Source organism: Limulus polyphemus, unplaced genomic scaffold (genome assembly GCF_000517525.1).
Source record: "Limulus polyphemus unplaced genomic scaffold, Limulus_polyphemus-2.1.2 Scaffold844, whole genome shotgun sequence".
NCBI lineage: Eukaryota > Metazoa > Arthropoda > Merostomata > Xiphosura > Limulidae > Limulus > Limulus polyphemus.
In genome coordinates, this window is record NW_013666454.1 from 140,915 (window position 1) to 162,881 (window position 21,967).

Sequence of the window (21,967 nt, forward strand, 5' to 3'; positions counted from 1 at the left end):
GGTTCCAACTGTCATTTTAGATTTGCATAATTTATACTCTTGATGAAAGGACATCCAACAAATAATGAAGGATGAATGTATAACACTTGGTCACATTATTTGCCTTTAGACATCTTTATTTCCAGCTGAACAATGTACGGGGTCGTACTGAGCCCACTTTTTCCGTCTATTTTTGTGATTGGTTAGAATTATATTTCATATTTACATGAAGTACATATTGCATTGTCTCTTGGAAACTACTGAGAAATATGGTCAACTTATTTTAATAAAAAACAACAACCTTTGGTCCTTGCTGAAATAGAAAAGCTGTAGACCCTGCTAGATGTTTCTTGTAACTTACTACTAAGAAATATGGTCAACTATGATTTTAATATAAGAAAAATAACCTTTGGTCCCTGCTTAAATGGAAAAGCTATAAACCCTGTTAGATGGCTTTTGGAAACTACTAAGAAATATGGTCAACTGATTTTAATAAAAAACAACCTTTGGTCCCTGCTGAAATGGAAAAGCTATAAACCCGGCTAGATGTCTTTTGGAAACTACTAAGAAATATGGTCAACTGATTTTAATAAAAAAACAACCTTTGGTCCCTGCTGAAATGGAAAGCTATAAACCTGGCTAGATGTCTTTTGTAACTTACTACTAAGAAATATGGTCAACTATGATTTTAATAGAAAAAAACAACCCTTGGACCCTGCTGAAATGGAAAAGCTATAAACCCGGCTAGATGTCTTTTGTAACTTACTACTAAGAAATATGGTCAACTATGATTTTAATATAAAAAAACAACCTTTGGCCCCTGCTGAAATGGAAAAGCTATAAACCCTGCTTGGTGACTGCAAAAAGCATCCACATTGCTTAAGTAATGTTACCTCTTACAACAATGGAACAAGATGGCAAAGAATTACATTAAAAGAAACAATAGGTTTGGCCAGATGAATCTTTATTTGTATTAAGGGTAAAATTATTCTATTCAGCGGAACCTCTGTCAGTGTTTTTAAGAAAGTAATATTTCTATCTGTCATATAATCTTTTTTTTTAATCTATTGATGAGAAAGTTATGTTTTATATATATTCAATCAGTTTTAATTTGTTTGATATTCACTAGTATGTATTTTTTATACTTTATTCTGCTTACAGAAGCATTCAACTTCCCATTGTGACTCATATAAATGCACTATTACAGACAAGGATTTATCAATGAAAAATTATCTAACCTTTCAAAATGATCAATACTATTACCTTTGTCAAGTTTTGTAGCATGATATTTTTCATCAGTATTTTTTATATCTAATTTTTACAAGTTTATTTTTTTTTCAATAAATGAAGAAGTTCTGGTACTAGTATTAGTTACTTATGTACAATAAATTTAATAATATATTCTTCACAAAAGGTCTTGCATCATCATTGTTAAACTTGAGTGTCCTACCTGACAGTGTGTTGTAGAATAATATTTTTCTTGACTATAAACACACACATGATGCAACACAAAAACATTATTAGAAATGAAAATAATATAATCAGAAACTATAAAAAGATGCACACAAGAAAAGGACTAATCACTTGGGAAGTGTTTAAAAACTTAAGTATGTAAATTGCTTTGTTTTTGGTGACCATGATATAACTACTTCAAATATACATTATTGTAATTTTATTACAGTGCATCAAAGTTTAGCACCTTCACTTTCTGGTAACTACTGGCTTTCAACTGTATCCATTTTTAAAGCTGAGAACTATTTAAAGTTTAATATCCCTCTGAAAAATACATAAGTACAAATTCAGCCAATACTTTTACAGTTGAACAAGCAGAAGGCAATGAATCATAAAAGTCAAACAAACCAAAAAATATTCAAATATTTGATTGGGAGAAGTAAATATAAGCTCAAGAGCCAGCAGAAAAATTACAATTCTGTATGTGCAACATTTATAGTTTAGACACCTAACAATGTGAGAAACATTAAAGTTTGAACCAGAAAAATTGTTATTTATGAAATAAACTAGGTAAGCATTATATGATGTTAAAATATTTGTGTATAACATTTTTTAGGTAGAATTAAATATTCGAAAGCTGGTTAGAGCTTGCCCTGAGAATTTTCTGACCATTCTTTGGACATTTAGTGTTAAATTGCTTACAATTCAAACAAAACATGATGATTTTTTTAGAAATATGGAAACGATAAAATGTTATTTAAATTAATAATAAACTTCTTGTAATCTAGTAAACCACATGTTGAATGGTTTTGATTTGTTTAAAGAAATAACTTTCCAACTTTTTTTCACTTAAACACTATAATTGTTTTTCAGCTGAATTTTTGAACTATATGCAGACTTATTGTGAAGCTGAATATATCATTGTATGGTTTGTACATTATTGTCAGGTTAATAGCAATATGTTATTTTTTAACTACATTTCAAGTTCAGAACTTTTAAAAGAAAGAATATGGATCCAAAATATTTTTCCTTGGAGCAGTACATTAATAATAAGTTTTTTAATACTCTACCTTAGAAATGTATATTTTGATAGCTGCGTATATATGTTTTACAGTTTCTGTTTGAATTTGTTATGGTATTATGGTTAGTCACCCACAAAAATTACCTTTGGGACAAATTAGAAATAAAATCATTTCCTAAAAGTTATGAATGTCAAAACTTTATCCTACAGAAACTAACTTCATAAGTAAAGTCTTCAAGTTTTCTGAGTTACATATACTACCATACACTCCCACTAATTTTTAAAATGTGTACATTTAAGATGCTAGTCACTTATTTTAATGTTTTGTTTATTATTAAATTGAGATAATATTATTTGTAGGTGCCAGATTATCATCATGTGATCAGTAATCCAATGGACTTGGAAACAATAATGTCTAAAATTGACCTCCATTGCTATCAGTCTGTGTCACAGTTTCTAGATGATATTGACCTAATTTGTCATAATGCTCTTGAATACAATCCAGACAGAGATCCATCAGGTAAAACTTCATAAAATTTTCACATATGTTTAGTATTGTGCTTTAACATTTTTCATACACTGTCCTTGATTTGTTTTTGTATACAGAAACTACTTTGTTATTCATTTCCCTAATGTGGGGTTTCTACATGGATGAATAAAATTGTTTCATGACTCTTGAGTGGAGTATTTCAGGAAACTTGCAATGCGTTGAAAAGGTTAATTGATTTTTATCTATTTTTGTTTAAGGAGTTAGTATTATTTTGTGGTAAACATTTCAGAAATATCACAAAAATAATTTTATATAGTGGTTATTTCATTATGTTAGTGTAACAATCTGCAAAGCCGTACTTTCAGTTTAGAACAAGCATTTACAAAATATTTTATTAAAGTACATATAGTAAATGTAGAGCTTAAACCTTGACTGTAGCATGTACCATAAAAAGTTCAAGGCAATAATGAATATAAATATACGTTTTTCACAATATGATTACACTTTTTATCGTGTGTGTATATATGAACTAAATTCAAAAATACTCAGATTTATTTTTGTAAACGTTTAGAAATTGTGTCAAACTACACAAATAGATGTTACATTTAGAATTAAACACCACTTTTGTTTTAAGTGCTGTAACTATTGTATTAGATACAATATAAGCATTAAATTGAACTTTGAGATAGAAGAGATACTACGTTATTCCACGAAGAGAATTGCTAATGTAGCTTTTTTAATTACTGCTGCACTAATGGTATAATAAAAAAAACTAAATTTATGTACATGTCCTTTAATAGGAGCTATAGTGTTTTGACAGGTTTAGTATGAAATGGTGATTTTTGCCATGATAAGATAATAAGTTTGATATATGTGTAACTATTGCTTAGAGCTGTTTAGTATTCCTTAAATGTTTTTGCTTTCATAATGTTTAATGTATAACCATTTCCCTAAAATACTAGCTGCGACCCACAAAACATTTGCAATAGTCTACATGCCCTTCTCTTCAATTTTCCTTATTCTGTCATTTTCATGCACTCCATTTAAGCTATGAGTTCTTGCAAGCAGTATGTGTTAGATTGATAAATCCTGGTCTGTTTGAAAAACATTTATGCAGTCAGACAAACAAACTGAAGTAGATGTAACTTTTTTTAATAAAACTACAGAAAGTAAACAATAGTGTACAGAGTTTGAAACATTTATGAGCATTCAGTGTATGTCATGGTTTTACGAGTTGAAACAAAGAAACTCTCAAGACTAAGAATAAAACCCGTAGTAAAGTAGCTAAAAGGTGTTTATAGTAGTCTATGAAATGAACTGAAGCTAAATTATTGCAAAGTAAAATAAATGTAAAGTTGTAATGAAGGCAAACTTAGCTAAATACGCAGAAAAGTCTGATGTGTGTTCACCATATGGTTTTGAATGAACTGTTCATGCGTATTTTAGACCTAAATTTGTCGAGAAAGCCCATAGAAATTGTATTTAGCATAATGTTTATTTTATTTAGGAAATTACACATGGGTTAAGTGTTGTTTGTGAAATCCTTTGCAACTAAAATAAACTAAAGTTGAAGTCGAAGCCAGTTGTTACGTTATAATAATGATGATGTGCCACTCTGTAGCATACTTGTTGCAATGAAAAGTTTGACTAAGCAAACTTCAGATAAGGTGATACTGGATGGAAAAGCCAATATGCAATATGAACTCCTCAGACAAAGGCCTTTCTAACAATGAGATTTGTAGCATTTTATTGAGAAATTTGCAAGAAAAGTTCTGGACAGACAAATACAAATATATTAACAATTTTAGATAAATTCACAGTATGAAAGGGAATATGTAATAGTTAGTGTTTATTACTTTAAGATGTTTTAGACCTGTCTTCTATAATAAAAAAAAAGTATAAGTTATAGTACTGTTAAAAATATGTTGAGAGCTTTGAAGAATAATGAATTTTTTTACACTTTCCAGATAAACTGATACGCCATCGTGCTTGTGCTTTGAAAGATACTGCTCATGCTTTAATAGATACAGAGTTAGATGAAGAGTTTGAAAAGATTTGTGAAGGTATCTTAGAATCTAGAAAACAGAGAGGTAAGTTTGAACATATCAATAACTCATGAACAACATTTAAAAATGCAAAATAAAAAGTATTTGGCTTATGTTAAATGACTACATGTTTCAACAGTTTTACACTGCCATTATCAGGGTTAGAGTATACATAGCAAGCAAGAAGCCTTATAAGGAGATTGAGCAGTCATATGAATACGTCATTTTGTATAAGAAATTAGTACTTCTTTTCAGATCTCCATTAAAACAAACTAATTCTTTATCTATATTTAGGAATGAATTATTTAATTAGAACATAAAAATTATATTGATTCTCTGACAGTAAGTTCACTGAGTACTAGGTTCATTTAATAGTTTCATGTTAATTTATTGAGTGACATGTTTCGACAGCGTGTTCTGCAAGTGGAGAAACTGACATCTTTGTATTATATATTTAAACTTTATGTTCAGTAAAGAAACGTATAACATTTAGTTTGACAAATATATTTTTATTGTATTCACATATTTCATCTATACTTTTTTTATCTTTAGTACTGGGAAGTATTGTTTTAATTTTATTAATTAGTTTAAAAAAAGGAATAAAATTATGTTGCTGAATACACTGGTGGTTTGGCTAGTTACACCTTGTACATATAAGAATGTTACTACACTGTTGATTTTCTTATCTTATTCACTGTTTATTCTAGTACATTGCATTATAAAATTTGAATTATATTTTCCATAGTATTGCTGAATGATGTCAACATTAAAACCTCTTTCATTAGAAATTCCTTTTTAAACTTAATTTAGTTAATTTTTCACATTGGTTTGTATTGGAACAAATTTCAAATGCTCTGTCATGGCATTATGGAGATACTGAGTTAAAAACTTTTGCTGATTACTTAAATAATGTTAGTCCTTTTAGGGTTTGTTTACCTATCAAATTGAATAAGGTACTTGTTAACTTTTTTAAAAGTATTTGTTAAAATAAGTAATAATGGCAGTATTTCTACAACTGTTTATCAGAAACCATATTCAGTTTCCGTGCCACACGAAAATTAATGTTACCCTTTTTTTCAAATACTTGCAGTTTTCCATATGTACTTAAATAGGGCATTTAAAATTTATTCTGATACAAGTAATTTTAAAAAGGAACTAAATTATAGAGGCCAACATTTATAGGAATATGCAACATGACTCTGCCAAGCAAAAAGAAAATGTACATCACTGCTTGGGACCTGCAGGAAAATGTCTTTGTACCAAATCCCATGTAAATTGGTCAAAATGTGGTCTAACAATTGACCAAAAAACCCCAAAATTTTGCTATTTTTTGTGAGCTCTGACCCACCTGAAAAGACTTAAAATGAGTAAATTCAACTTTTTTGTATGTGTCATGAAAATTTATATTTGTGCCAATTTTCATCTTGATTGCTGTAAATGTGACTGCACAAGAGCACACAATTAAATTTTTTTAGGTTGTTTGACCTCATAAAAATCCTTAAAAAGGCCTAAATCACATAAACGAAAAAGTGTCTGGGCATATTTGACAAAGATGGTCTAACCCTACTAAGTTTCAAGTCAATTTGCCAAGAAATGAAGGAATACCAGTTGACTGTAAAGTGTTTGAAAGAAGAAACAGTAGAAAAACATGTCTCTCTGTAGAGAAAATTATATAAAAAGCATTGCTAATGATAGAGGTTTTAACTTCAACATCGTCGAACATATAATATGTGGAAAAAGTATCCATTTTAAATTAAGATTAATTTTTTAGTTCATTTTATTGTAATTTATTCATTTTCTTTAATTTTTCCAAACACCATGACATCTTTTTGTTTATGTGTGTATGTTAGAATATCAAATAATGTTTCTTTTCTTATTTGTACCTCTCACCTTTAGTCATATTGTTTCCCACTGTTAGTTTGGAATGTGAAAAATGATTTGAGAAATTGAAAGAAATCTGTTATTTTATTATTATTTGACAATCAAATGGATTTTGATTACTGACTGTAAGTGTACAGGTAAATTTTGTATATTCACTGATATCAAAAAGACAGTTCTAAATATGCTATATTTAGTAATTTTTTTCATTTTGGTTTATGCATAATACTTACTGTATGTTTAAATGTTGTATCAACATTTTCGTTAGTATGGGTAGTGCAGTTTTGATTTTAATGCAAATTGCCATCAAATCCAAAACAGCCAGTGGTCATATTGTTCAAGAATGGAGTCCAACAATAAAAAAATCTTAATCAAATTATTATTTAAAGCACAGTTTAGAGGCCATTTGGAGTGAATTGATTTTACAGTGTATACTTTTAATTAATAGTTTACTTTGATTACCAGGTGATACGCCATCCAAGTATGCTCCTAAGAACTATAAAGTTCTTCCCCGTCCACGACCTGAAACACAAAACAGTACCACTGATCCTAAAACAAGTGTTAAGGAAGAGAATGAAGCCAGCCAGTCTTTGGTTACAGCTTCACAGAGGACGAGAGTGCTTGAGGTGACTCCCACTTCTTCAGATCCAGAAGTTGCTAGTAAAGAGAGAAAACCAGTAAATCGTAAGATTTTTTTTTATGTATTTTTTCTGAATAAATATAATGATTAAAATCTGTATTTGATATCCATGAGATGCCATACGAAGATATGCTACAATTAAAACTTGCTGAAAGCTCTTATTTATGTAGAAAAAAGACAATTAGTAAATTGGATGCAAGTTAAATTTTTAATTTAATTCCTTTGGTTTCTAAGAGCATTCCTTAAGATTTATCACTATTCACAAATGCTAAAAATATGTCTTAAGTAGGGAAATCATGTATTCCGAAGCAATCTTTTACAATATTTTGAGTTTAATATGTAAATGTAGCAAATTTTTTTTTAATAATACAATTAACATAACACAATTTTATATAGGAGATGAGGATTACTGTTACTATAAATTAAAAAGTTTGAAAGCTCCATTTAAAGTTTTTCTATTAAAACATATATTTAGCAGTATGAAATGAATTGTACTTCATCTCCAGCATTTTTAAGGAATCAGCAAAAGAAAAAAAAAGATTGATATTACAAATAAATACTACTTGTTGTGTTATTATGCATATAAAGCTGAGTAATCAATGGAATTGGTTAATTAATGTCTGACTCGTAAAATAAATTTTTGTGCTGGCTAAATTGTTCAGTAAATGTTTTTTTATTAAATTTGATGTGTGATTCACTACATCGAATTCTGAACTAAACATTAAATGTGGTTGGTTCATTAATTTATTATGTTTGTCTAATTGACAATTCTTATACAAGACTTTATATTTTAAACTTGATTTGGTTTTTTGAAAGACATTTTTGGACTACTTTTTGTTTAATACAATAGACATTTTCAGGTACAGCAGTGTAAGATTAAGTTATTTTTTTAATTATAAACTGTTCTGCTTGAAAATGTTTCGTGCGTGCAACATAATATGAAATTGTACAAAGCTGAGTAGTTTGTTTGTATGGGTTATAACACTGATTGATTAAGTTGAAGAAACTTGAATAAATAAGAAATATTAATAAGAAAAAGTAATGGATATATTCCAATTACTTGGATTGTTGGAATAATAGTGGACTGACTTGAATTAATGAAAAATAATTATGGCAGTTCTTTGACTACTTGGATAGTTGAAATAATTGTAAGTACTAACTTGGATTAGTTGATTATTTTTGTTACATTAATTGATGCTTATAGGTAATCAAGCCCACCCCTGTTATTGAAACCGTTAACAGTTAAGTTTGACTGCAAATTACATTTTTGAGTTGTTGAAAAGGAAATAAGGTGATAAAAAGTGTGAAGGCTTTCAAATTAATATTAAGAAATGTTAGAAAAACATTTATTGAAAAAATATGTAGAGTTTATTTGCAAAGAGAGAATTCTTTATTTAAGAAAAGTCATCTCGGCCGAAATTTGTTATTGTTCACCACCGAAAACCAGGACTTTGGTTTGGATGTCGAAGACGAACAATCCGACGAGTTCCAAGTACAGCTCCTCAAAAGGTTGATATGGACAGAGCTCTAAAAATTACTCCCATAGATGACAGATCAGAAACTAAAGAAGCCGAAGTTAATTCCAAATTGCCCTCTGCTGACAATGAGAAAACCTCTGTTAGCAGCCATTTTCATGGTGATCAAACTGAAAGCTCAGGCCTTGGTTCAGAACTTACAGGATGTAGCTCAGGAACAAATAATTCTTCTACATCAAACACCTGTGTTGTGTCAGAAGAATCAAGCAACCTTTCCATAGACGATGGACTTCATACCGGCAAAGGAAACTGTGATAATAAAGACTCAAGTGATGTCAAAGATGCTGAAAAGTCTGAGCAGCAAGATGAAGTAGAATTAATCTCAGTGGTATGTTGCAAGTCTTGTAATGATAAGGTTTAGCCTAGATGAGTTTAGTGTCATATAATGTTTATTTGTCTTATTTTAGTGTTCATAATTTGTGTAAGAACTAATGCTCTGTTTCCGAATATATCTGAAGTATTTTAATTTTTTTTCCTGCTGTAAGCTTGAAATACAGTGTAGCTATATTTTTGTTAAAATGAGTAATTGTATGATGAAAAATATTTTTTTTAAATGGAAGAAATGGCACGAACTTTTAGTAATTTAGATTAAAACCATTAATAGATCCAACAGAACTGGAAATGAGTGCTCATATATATTTTCTAATCTTTTCTTAAACTATTGTACAGAAAATAATTTGGTTACACAGCTTTACAGAATTATCAGTGGCATTCTGTTTATTGTTATCTTAATTGTTTCTACTGATAAAAGAAAATGTGAATATAACTGATGATGAACAAATAGATTCTTTTCATTAACATTTTTCTTGATGTACAAAGTGTCAGTTTAGTTAGTATTCTCTCGAATTAATTTCATGTTTATTTTATTTTAAAAAATTAAAAAGTTTTAAATGATGAACTCAACATTTCCTTTGCTTTAAAAAAATGTTAGTTTAGTTAGTATTCTCTCGAACTAATTTCATGTTTATTTTATTTTAGTCGATTAAAAAAAAGTTTTTAAATGATGAACTCAACATTTCTTTTGCTTTAAAAAAAATGTCAGTTTAGTTAGTATTCTCTTTAATTAATTTCACATTTACTTTATTTTAGTCAATTTAAAAGTTTGAGCATGGGTGTTTCAGTGTGCCGTACTATACTTAAACATTTTTTCGGCTATTTTTCAATGTGTTAGATTTCTTATAGTTACTACTGAAAATAATTTTATATGTAGATTATTTGACATTTATTTTTTCAGGCCTCTTCTGACAGGAACAAGCATATTGTTCAAGAACACGATTTGTCTGGCATGTGTTTTGAAGAAACAAAAGGTATTTGATAAGCGACTATTAAAACATCTCTGGTTTAATGGCACACATTAAATACACACACATTAAAAAATAATTATGAGTAATCTAAAATCATGAATTTAAAAAATTCCATAATTGTAAACGCATCCTTCTAAAAATTTAAATTGTAAAAAAAACTGTGTAATTGTTTGCAGACATAAAATATGCCAACATTAATCATCTAAAAAGTAGTTGTTGAAGTTACACGAAGATCTACCAAAGCATGTGATTTATGCTATTTTACTATGAAAAACAACCAATCATATGTCTCCTAACAACAGCAACAAAGTTTCTGGAAAGAGTAACTAAAATGTCAGTTGTTGAATCCTTGGAATCCATTATTAAAAGGCAACGTAAAGTTAATTAAAAACAAGTTTTGATGAGAATGGTAAAAGCTAGTTGGGAAAGGTAAAGTGTGCATAGATCTTTCCAAACATAGCCAAAACTTTATTCTAGGGTGTCAAAAATATGAACTTCATGATATATATTTTCAGGAAATTTCCCTTCTAAAAGAGTTGCGTGTGTGTGTATTACAAAATTTGTTAGTGGAATACAGTGTTAATGTAACTCTAATACTAAAACTGTTGAATCATATATACACACTTTTAATTTTTGGTTGTGAAAACTTTTACATTTTTCAATTTACAAGCTATATTAACCTTAAATTTAATATATTCTGTTTTAGCAGTTGTTTAAATAATGTTGTCTCAGAAGTAGTTTGTAGTACATCACTGGACATATGTTTTCTAATAATTTTGGAGTAGCCTCTGAACCTAAAGAAGTTGTAGTTGACAGTAGAAAACTAGAAAGACTTCTGCAACGAGTGGTGGATATAACGGAAGGTTCTTCTTTGGAAACTTTGGAACGACTGTACTTCAATCTAGATCACTGTATTTATAGACACAGGAAGGCATGGAATAAAACTGATCTTGTGAAGGTAAGAGAAAAGTAATTTTGTAGTTGAACACATTGACCATCAAAGTTTTGAAACTTTTCCATAGTTATGTGCTGTTTGAGGTCAGAATAGTGTTATTTAAAATATTTATTCAGTTTTTATTCTTAGAAAACATGTCTTGTATGTTGTGAGGACTTGATGATGACAGACATAAGCATACCACAAAGTTGATTCTGTACCATTCTGCTATGAGAGTCAAGAGTCATTGTTAAATGTAAACAACATATGTGCTACCTGTGATTGCTAACAGGGATACATTATGTACTCTTTTTTTTTTAAGTCAAATTTTTAACTAGCACGGATGTAAGATCAAATAAAATTAAAATGCAATGTTTAATATTTATACAATTAAAAGCTTATTGAAGATATCAATGGTCTTCACTTAGTAATGTTTACATGTTACATGTTTTGATGCCTTTTATGTCATCTTCAGGAGTTATTTATAAGGAGTCAAACATGTAACCTTTGTCATGTTTTTAAGTGAAAGCCATTGATGATTTTTAATAAACTTTTTTATCAGTTGAAAATGAAATGTTGTATATTAATTATGTATTTGATTTTTAAACATTGTACAAATGCTGATCATTCATACTTAGCACGGCTTGTTTTGGTCTGCTTTATAACAATAAGAAATTAGTCGTTACATTATGTTTTCCACATATCACAGATATATTACATTTAGACTGTGTAATGTTACTAATTTTTCAAGAGATAATCTTGTTCCATTTCTTGGGTGATTAAAATTGTCTTCAGAGCAGCAAGTGAAACTAAGAATAAAATTATTTGTAAGGAGCTTAATTGAGATGTAGTTGAATTTTTTCATAGAATACCTCGTGGACAATTACATTTAGTTAGTGACAAGTCCAGTACACTGAAGGATAACATCCATCTAACTTGTTGGAAACTTTAAAAAAAATGTTGCTGTAATTTCCTCTGTACAAGACTTTCTATCCCATTCTATGAAAATATGATAAATTTATTAATTTGTACTTGATTTTTCTAGGATCTGGAATCAACACTTGACCAATTTCAACAACTGAATTGTACAGGTCAACCTATGTTGGCAAGGTGATGAAAAAAAGAATGAGTCTTTACTAATTGATATGTAATATTCCCATAGTTCACTCTATTAGTTCTTTTTGATGAAATTCATCCAAAGAAATGAGAAGATTATAAATCACTTTGGATGTAGATACAGAGCTCATTGACTTACTTTTCTTCACTAATACCATACTTTTCTATTGACCAAAGGAAGGGTTTCATCTGATCTTTTTTTGTTTGTTTTACTTGAATGTATGTAGTTTTTTGTGTTCATTCTTTTCTGGTTTATTCATGAGTTAGTTTTTGACCAAAAAAATACAAAAAAAGGCATTGTGTTGCTCATGTACATAGATAATTTTTTAAACAGATTTATCTGGAAAAAAGTATATATATATATCTACACCTAGAAAAAACGAGAGATTTCATTGTAAAATGTGCATTGTAGTGATGCTACATAACTTTAAATACTTGAAGGTAGTTAAAAAAACAGAGTCAGGTGGTGCCTTTATACTTCCCTCAATACCAAGCTTATCAATATATCACCAAATATTTAAAAACTCATGAAAATTTGATATTTAGTTTCCATGTAATGAATTATGAGTTGTACAAATATATTCAAAATTTATATGGTGAAAACTAAATGAATTGAAAAACCTAAATTCTTATATTAATTTCTGATATTTTATACATTTTTCCTTATGTTTATTTAAAGACACTATGTTTTTGTGTTCATCATCCCTAGATTAATAGGCTAATTTTTCAAGAGATGCCAAGGTTATGAATAATCTCCTGTTACATGAATTTAACTATGATATATTTGTGCTTTTTTGGTTGATTTAATTTTATTGGGTAAATGTAATGATCTCAAATTTAGTATGATAACCATAAAATTGTAAACCACTATCATTCCCCCATTCATCATCCCAGGATTAAATTATCACTTATGTACTAATTTTAGGACAGAAACTATTTTTCAGTCTTTTTGTAGGTGAACATGCAAATTTTCTGTAATGTTTGGATATATATTAAATGAAAAAACAAACTGGAAATTAGAGTAGAATGTGAGTTTAGGCTTTTCATTGAACCGTAGGGTTTTTATTGGAAACAGCAGAAAAGTTGATAAAGTTGTAATATTTAGATAGCCTATATTCATTGTCCATGTGATAAAGTTTCACCAAGTGTGTTGTTATAGAAGTATTGAAACATGCTGTAGTATGTTAGCTATAATATCAATATAGATACAGTAATTTTAGTTTCTAAAAATTTCAAATGTTGATATGGGAATAAATGATGTGTATAACCACTTTTAACATATTTATAAAGATATTAGACGTCAGAGGTCTTTACACATTAATGTTGTATATGGTACTTTTTATCTGAAGCCAGGGGCATCTCATAATAGCCTTGTATTAATAAAAGCCCTTCAGTTAACTTGAGTTTGTACTAAACACACCCTTCTTCAGTAAAAAGTTTTTTTTTGTTGTTTTTTTTATATAGCATTAGAATGGTAACGTTCCCGTATGAATTGCTCAATTGTGAAAACAGGTATGTTGTGTGTAGTCATAGCATGTATGTATACAGAATATTTACAATGTGTATTGTTAAATATGCATTTCATAATTGTATTACATGGGTTTCAGTCATGTGGTTATAATCACTGCCAGATTTTATACATTATAAAGAACTGCCATACCACCAAAGAAAAAACAAAAACTGATTGTTTTGTGAAAGATTTCTTCATCAGTGCTTCAGGTTTTGTTCACAGTTTTTCTGCCTTTTTGCCAGTTGTTGTACATATTTTCTCAGATTGATAGGGGAAGAGTTGTGTATTTGTTTTTTTTGTATGACAGATGCCAATGTCATTTTGTGTTGAACCACAAGTACACTGCCTTGCTCTTCCAGAATAATCTTAACTTTAATATTTGTTGAAAAACTGTTGTAGTCATCTAACATCAACTTTGTACTTAATGATTTTACAAGTCACCAAAACTATCATAATTATGAATTTCAGCTTTAGGATTTTTCTGAGCTTCCTCATTATTTTGAATTACCCAAGAGCAGATTTTGTTGTCATCAAAATTATTGCTTTCTTGCCCTTTCTGGTTCATAACAGTAATGTTAAAAGCTAAACATTAACCTTAGGTGAACCATATTAGCGTCACCTTTGAACTCTCTACATTTTACATTATGATCAGCTGTATCTGTTCATTTTTGTTTATGATATAAAATCTTAAATGTATGTTTAAGGATACAAAGAAGTAACATAAAGAATTATCCTGGAGGAAATGTAGAGACGTATTTGTGTGAAAATACATTAAGGTTGTATTTGAAGTTAATGTCTCAGATGAAATTCACATAAATATATGTAAAGAAGGACCTCATCTTGTTAAAGAAATCACAAGTAAAATATTTAGATGATACATCTTGTATGCCCTGTTGTCTTAAAAATGTATTTTATATGATGTTGGTTCAAAAATGTTCTGCTGAGTCACATACATTTGACATGTCTAGTTTTCATAAAGTAGACAGGTTCAGTGGCCTTTGCATAATAGTTAGGTACCACCACAAATGTTCACAATTTGCTCAGTTTATATTTACTGAAATAACCTTTTATTTTATTATATTTTTTGTCCGTACCTCAAGAGAATTGCCAGTAGTCGTACTTGCATACAGCGTCAACAATTTTGACTATCTTGATCAACCATCTTTACAACCGTGTCGGACACTTCATGTGCCGAAGTACAGGATGTCCTAAAGTTATTTTCTTAATTTGAAAATACGTGTGAGCGACTGCTGGCCTTCTACTTTTGCTAGGTGGTAACCACCCATCCTAAATCTATGATATACTTGTAACAGCTTAATGTCCTCTCCATGCTATTAAAATGTGAATGTAGTTCATTTTGGACAACTTTGAAGCCTTGTAATTTTCAGAGCCAGAGAGTAAGATGATGAGATACATCCTGAGAAAACCACTGAATAATTTCTTTCCCAAAAATATTCAAGAGATGTTGTTGAATGTCTCCTTTCCAAAACTTTTGCTAACCCCCCTTTCCCCCAAAAAACATCTTGAATGTGTCCTAAAAATACCCACTTCTCAAAGATGTTAAATATCTCCTAAAATATATATCTACCTCAGAGATGCTGAATACCTATTAAAAATTTCCACACCCCCCCCCCTCCTCCCAGAAAATACATATATTGTATCCACCTAAAAATATTCCACCTAACCCAAAGATATGTTTAGATATTGTGATGTTTCACTACTGAGTATGTAATTTATGGACATCCTGTAAACTAAAGCAAATTGTATTGTTGAAATGTAGGAGTGTGTTTATTTGTGAAACAGCTACCTGTTGAGCCAAACAGTGTTTATCTTAGTTTACAAAGTCTGTGCTCATGTAAAGTACTTTGTTCATAGGAACATGAATGGTCATTTAAAGTATAATGAATTGTTTATAAAAGTATATAGTCACTTGTAGTTTGTCTGGTTAATGAGAAAAAAGCATTGGTAACTAAAGCTTTGGATACAGAATTCTCACAAATTACCTCTGAGCCATTAAAGTTATCAAACTGTAAAAATTAGGTAAATTGGTTCATCCTACAGGTTAATATTTTATATTAGAAGTCTCTCTATCAAACAGTCTGTTAACCAGTAGTGAATCAGAAGCATGATTTTCATCTTGGGAAATTTCAGATTATGTTAAACAGTTATGATTTAAAAGAATATATCAGTAAACAAAAGTAGTATATATTTTTTTTCTTTGTTCTTACATCATCTGAATCAGTATAGTTGGTATATTGGATTTCTTTAACTTTGCTTACGTATTGAATGTGAAAACATTACCTTGGGGAACAGAACAGGAAGGTCAGGTTTCTCGCTTCTCTAAAAGATGGTTGATTCTAGCTGAGCTGTAATACTTTTTACATTGTAGATTATGTATTCGGCTTTAAACTTAGCAACTGTCATTTATAGGTCATGAAACTGGAGTAATGTTACTAAATTATAGCATTTCATTTGATCATAAAAATTCCATTTGAGTTCTGAAATATGTCTGGTAAAATAAAAACGTTTGTAAATAATGTTTGTATAAATAACTGAAAATGTTTATAAAGAACATTTGTGTAATGTAAAATTGAACAGTTTATCAAGTAAAACAAACCATTTGGATTTCACTTTATAGTTGGCAACAATAACATTAATTTTGGTCATTTACTTAAAACTTGTATTGTGCTGCTAGCAAGATCTCAGGTTGCTTGTTTAGTCAGAGACCAAAGCTTTAATACACATTGCTTCAATAATACTCTTGAGAAAAACTGCCAGATCAGTATAACATTGTCATATTTCATCACACTTTAGCTTTGATACATTTTATTCTAGTTTGTTAATTATCACTTTAAAAGAGTTCTTTAGCATTATGTTTTGACTTTGGAAATTTCTTGTCATAGTTTTGAGAACAACTATCGCAGCATATAAACTTTTAACATTTAACTGTGAGATCACTGTCGCCTCGTACCAGACATGTACATATGGGTGCATTACAGCTGATAGTGGACACCAGATACAGTATTTAGAGAGAACACCAGATTGGTACACGAATAGGTACAATATATGGTACTCTGGCATGGCCCATTATAGAACACTAGATACAGTGCATGCTGTGGATGGGGGATAACAGGTATGGCCCATTATGAAATACTAGATACAGTGCCTGTTGGTGGGAGGGATAACAGGTATGGCCCAAGAGGGGACACCAGTAGAGTACATTGGGGTACACCAGGTATGGCATAGTTCTCCCAGTAATTAATATTGTTTCATTCTGAAGGTTTGAAGTTATGCAACTGGCTTGAGCAAATGGAGCATTTTACATGATGATCTGCATGAAGGTGAATGTTTTCTTTGCATTTCATTACACAGCAAGGATATTATAGTACTTAGAATTGTTACTGTTCAAAATAATTCTCCCTAATCCCCCTTAACCTAAGCTCTGCTGATTCAGATGCAAAAAAAAAAAAAAGTTTTGTTTTGGCACTACAATTTTTTGAAACTGAAGAATGTTTCAGATGTATTCTTAGTGTCCTACCACATGATGTTATTTATATGAATTCTTGATCTCAGAGAAAGAAAACAAAGTTCCTCCTGATCCCTATGTATAGTTTCATTTTATCTCCACTAGGTTTGTCTTTCTCGTCCAAGTGTGGTTTCATTTCTGTGAGATTTGTGTAGTACTTTTTATTAAGAGTTGTGTACAAATTTCTAATGACAGTATCAAGGCATATCCACCTGTATTCAATAATTTGTTTAATTTGTAACATTATTTTGCTCATTCATAATTTACATTGTTTTGATTCTGTTATTTAAGTAGCTTAATACATGTTTTAACATCATAAGAGTTGAAGATTAGAAGTGCTATGGCTTGTATGAGTAGCCTTAATAGTGTTTTTATTGCTGGTGTTTTGTCCTTGCAAGTGGTGATGATTGAGTACCAGTGTGTAAAGAATTGTTTCTCATATTTTAAACATGGATCTTCTTTTTTAACAACCCACCTGTGACACCTACAAGTCGAACTAACGTGTCATGTACTAACTTCCAATAAAAATTCAAAAACATGTGTTACAGTGGTAATGGCATTACAAGTTCAAGATGTGCGAGAAAGTAACAGAAAAGTCAATGGCAAGAATGATGTGTTCATAGATATTGGAGAAACCTTTTATTAAACAGTCATACAAGTTTTTCTTTTATAGTCATTTACAGAACATGTGTATATTAAACAACTGTTTCATTATAGTATGGTGGTGTTGACACAAATAGCAGGAAACATTGAACTGGTGCAAAATACTCAATGGTTGTAATTATTTATATACACCTAATTTGTTGATTTACACCAGTCAAATTATAGCTCATCATTATTACAAAAGAATGAAAAAATTGTTTGGAATTTTGTGGTATCTTGTCATGAGCTTTTCAGCATAAACATTGACAGACATTTCTTCTTGGCAAGAAAAGTAATCTGCCTTGTATCTTAAAATCAATTTGAGAACAGTTTGTAATGCAAAGAAGTTACGGTGTATGTTATATTTGATAATTTATGTAGTGGTAAGTCTTGACTTGGATGTTGAGTATCAGTTTAATTAAGAAAAATATTGAGTTATATTTTAATGTCATTTCTAATGCTGTTGATAATAATAATAATAGTATCAAAATGCCGAGAAGCAGCCTCTCCTGTTTGGATTTGTCATATTCTAGTTACTTTAAATCTGTTTGTCTCTTTATGATTACCGTTGTATTGTGATAATAAAACATCATTTTATTAGTCAGATTAGTCTTAGTTGTTAATTGAATATTTTTGGGGACTTTGCATTTCTCAGTAAAGTGATAAAAAATGGTAATTCAATATAGATTAATTTCATTTGTCAAATTTTTATAATTTGTTTTCATTGAAACTACTATTTTTTGGAAAAACTGAACAATTGATGTAAATGTGGTAAAACTTGTTTTTTTATTATTATTATTATTTGTAGTTCAGGAAAATTTCCAAATTTTAAACTTTTGTATGTAGGTTTCACACCATATTTTTGTATGAGAAAAGAACGTTTTTTTTTAATTCTAATTTTCAATCTCAATAATAAATTTGTTTACCAACTTTTAGTAATTAAACAGGTCAGAAGGTATCAGTTTGAAGATGTTTTTTATTGGTATTTCTATTGTGTTAATTCTGAAGATTTAAGGTATAGCAAAGTTTTGCCTAACTTTCAAACCTAGAAAAACCTAGTAGAGTCATGTTCTCACTTAAAATTTGGGAATTAAATCCACTTAACAGGTTTTAAATATTCTAGATATTAATTTGTTTTTTCTATTAAAATATGGGCCGTAACTTAAGGTTTTTTCTTACTTTTTAGTAAGTTAAAAATCATAATGTGGAAGACTTTTAGAAAAAACATTATTCACTCTGTGTAGTGGTGATGTAGTAGATATAACTAACATTCCTATCATAGGTTGTGTGACAGATAAGAAACAGACAGATTGCTTATTAAATTACAGACCTATCTTTTATATCGTATCCTAATATCTTATGATAAAAAGAAATCCACTTAGATTTGATTGAATTACATTTTATTCAGAGGACTGAACACTCATAACTGTGACCTTACAAGTTCAAGACTTTGTGTTGTACAATATATAAAGAATATCCACCTGTGACTTCTGTCCAAAACTAAATTTTTTGTTCTAATATCCCATCTTTATCCAAAAATGTAAAGGAAGGGGGAAAACTATATGTTGCCAAATGAGCATTGAACATATTGGTGTCCTCTCAAATTTTGCTGCATTTTTGGTTCTTCAGATATAATTTTTTGTTGTAGTTCTATGTAAATTCATTTTGCTGCTTACCTTGTGTTGTGTGTGCTCTGTTTCAACAGTTGTTTGATATATTTATGTAGCTTTTCAACATCACTTGATCTCGTATGACAAATTAACTATACTGTGTAGTTTTTGATCTTTCAAAGAGACTTCCTAAACCAACTGTCTAGAGAATTACCTGATATACGTTTAAAGTATGTTCATATATATGAAATTATGGAGTTTTTGCAAGCAACAGTTTTATTAGACGATCAAAAAATCCAAAATAGCTTTTTTTTTTTTCAGGTATCTCAAAATATAATTCCAAACTTGTTACTATTTTATGCTTTACGGGAATGGTATAATGCTAGGTTGGTGTTCTGTAGATATTATGGCTATTTGAAAAGACGTTAATGTGCCTTTACCTAGAAAATGCTTCTGTTATATAGCGAGTTCTAAAACTTCCTAAATAATACAGTTTGCATCTGAACTTAGCTTACAGAATTAATTGCTAACTGGAAATAATTTATTGGAAGAAATTTCCGTTTTCAGCATGTAACGTGCTACCTTTGAAGATATTTCTTGGAACAGACTAAGTCATTGCTAAGCCTTTTATTATTTAAATGCTTACTAAGGTATAACTTACTGTAAAAGATATGAAGTGTGACCTAAAATGCTTGGCCTATTTGAAATTTTACTCTTCCCTTATATGTTATTTTATTCTGTTATTCTTTTCAGCTTTAATTCGATCAGCTTAGAAGTAGAGATTTGTATTAATTGATGCCATGTTTATTCATCTTTGATAAATTGTTTTCCTTTATCAAAGATTCATGCTATATATATAGCCACGTAGGATAACGAAAATATCAAGTAAAAGTAAGAGACAAATGAAATCAAACTTGCTTTTATTTGCAGCTGTTTAACGTGTTTTCTCATCCTTTTGTGTTCCACAAGTTAAAGCCCAATAGCATTGTTCTTTTCCCTGTTATTCTTTTAACTAATTTTGGTGGATTTTTCGAGGAAAAGCATAATTTGGCATAATTTGTTTGGAGAAGAAAAAGAAACGTATTGCATTCGAAAGCTTTCACTAACGTATGAAAATAAAAAAATCTAAATATTATAATGAAATGGGAAAATTTGTTAAAATAGAATAACTTGGGGGGGGGGGGCATACAGACTCTACCCTAATAGTTATAGTGTTGATTCAATTTTTCATATAATATCTTTGTTTTCGTTTTAGATATTGATAATTTTCGATAATTGATGTTTTTTCTTAAGAATACATGTTACTTCTGTACGACTTGTTTAATACGTAGTAATAGCGAAACAAATTGGAAATAATTAAAAATTGTGTTCCTTTGAATATTGACCATGTTTACCCTAGTGACATAGAAATATGCTTATAAAGCTGCTTGAAAAAACTGAAACTGATACCTTTTTTACCTTGTGTCTGAGAAGTAAATCGTGTCATCACCACTACACCATTATTGTGACCATCACTGCCAATATATATGTATGTACATGTATATACAAGTTGGTTCGGGCTTCTGCTTTGAAAGGTCTCTACATTGAACAGAATTGTTTATACGTACTTGTACATGTTTGGTGTATTTTGTATTTAAACCCCTTTTTTGCACTGTTGTATGATTACAGTGATAATTATCTACCTCTAATTTCATTACCCTCTCCCCTACTTTTTTTTGGTGAAATAAAACTTGGGTGTAAAGCAATTTTTCTATTTGTCGTTTTTTATATATATATTGATCTTGTACATATTTAAGACCGTTTTCCTAAAAAATACATTGAATATGGAGCTTATTAGCTACAAACATCAAATACCAAATGAATATAAGAAGAGCTTCTTTTGTTTTTAAGATAAATTGTGGGAAAAACAGTCCAGCCTGTGAAAAGATGTATTCGTATTTCCCAAGAAAAAACATCGCTGTGATGCTATATTCTCAATTTCGATTCGCATTACATATATGGTGAGAAAGCAATGTTATTCAAAAGGCTCCCCAATACGTGTAATAAAAGTTCGTTAATGAAGTCTTGAAGAAGAAGAAAAACCTTCAGTGGCACAGCGGTATGTCTGCGGACTTGCAACGCTAGAAACCGGGTTTCGATACCCGTGGAGACAGAGCACAGATAGCCCATTGTGTAGCTTTGTGCTTAACTACAAACAAACCAAACCATTCAGTATTTCCATTCCTATATACAATGTGTGTGTGTGTGTGTGTGCATTAACTAAATATTAGGTCACATACATTGTG

At 29.8% G+C, this 21,967-nt stretch overlaps 1 protein-coding gene across 1 annotated transcript in view; it reads left to right on the plus strand.

Annotated features, from left to right (window-relative positions):
• The window catches only part of LOC106460825 (ATPase family AAA domain-containing protein 2-like), an 89,664-nt gene extending 68,237 nt beyond the window's left edge, over positions 1-21,427 (plus strand). The window contains exons 20-26 of the mRNA XM_013920569.2: positions 2,813-2,972; positions 4,910-5,032; positions 7,331-7,549; positions 8,905-9,368; positions 10,275-10,347; positions 11,130-11,302; positions 12,324-21,427. Of these exons, the coding sequence (XP_013776023.1) occupies positions 2,813-2,972; positions 4,910-5,032; positions 7,331-7,549; positions 8,905-9,368; positions 10,275-10,347; positions 11,130-11,302; positions 12,324-12,392 (1,281 nt within the window). The 3' untranslated portion in view covers positions 12,393-21,427. The remainder of the gene's footprint in view (positions 1-2,812; positions 2,973-4,909; positions 5,033-7,330; positions 7,550-8,904; positions 9,369-10,274; positions 10,348-11,129; positions 11,303-12,323) is intronic.
• Positions 21,428-21,967: the final 540 nt, after the last annotated feature.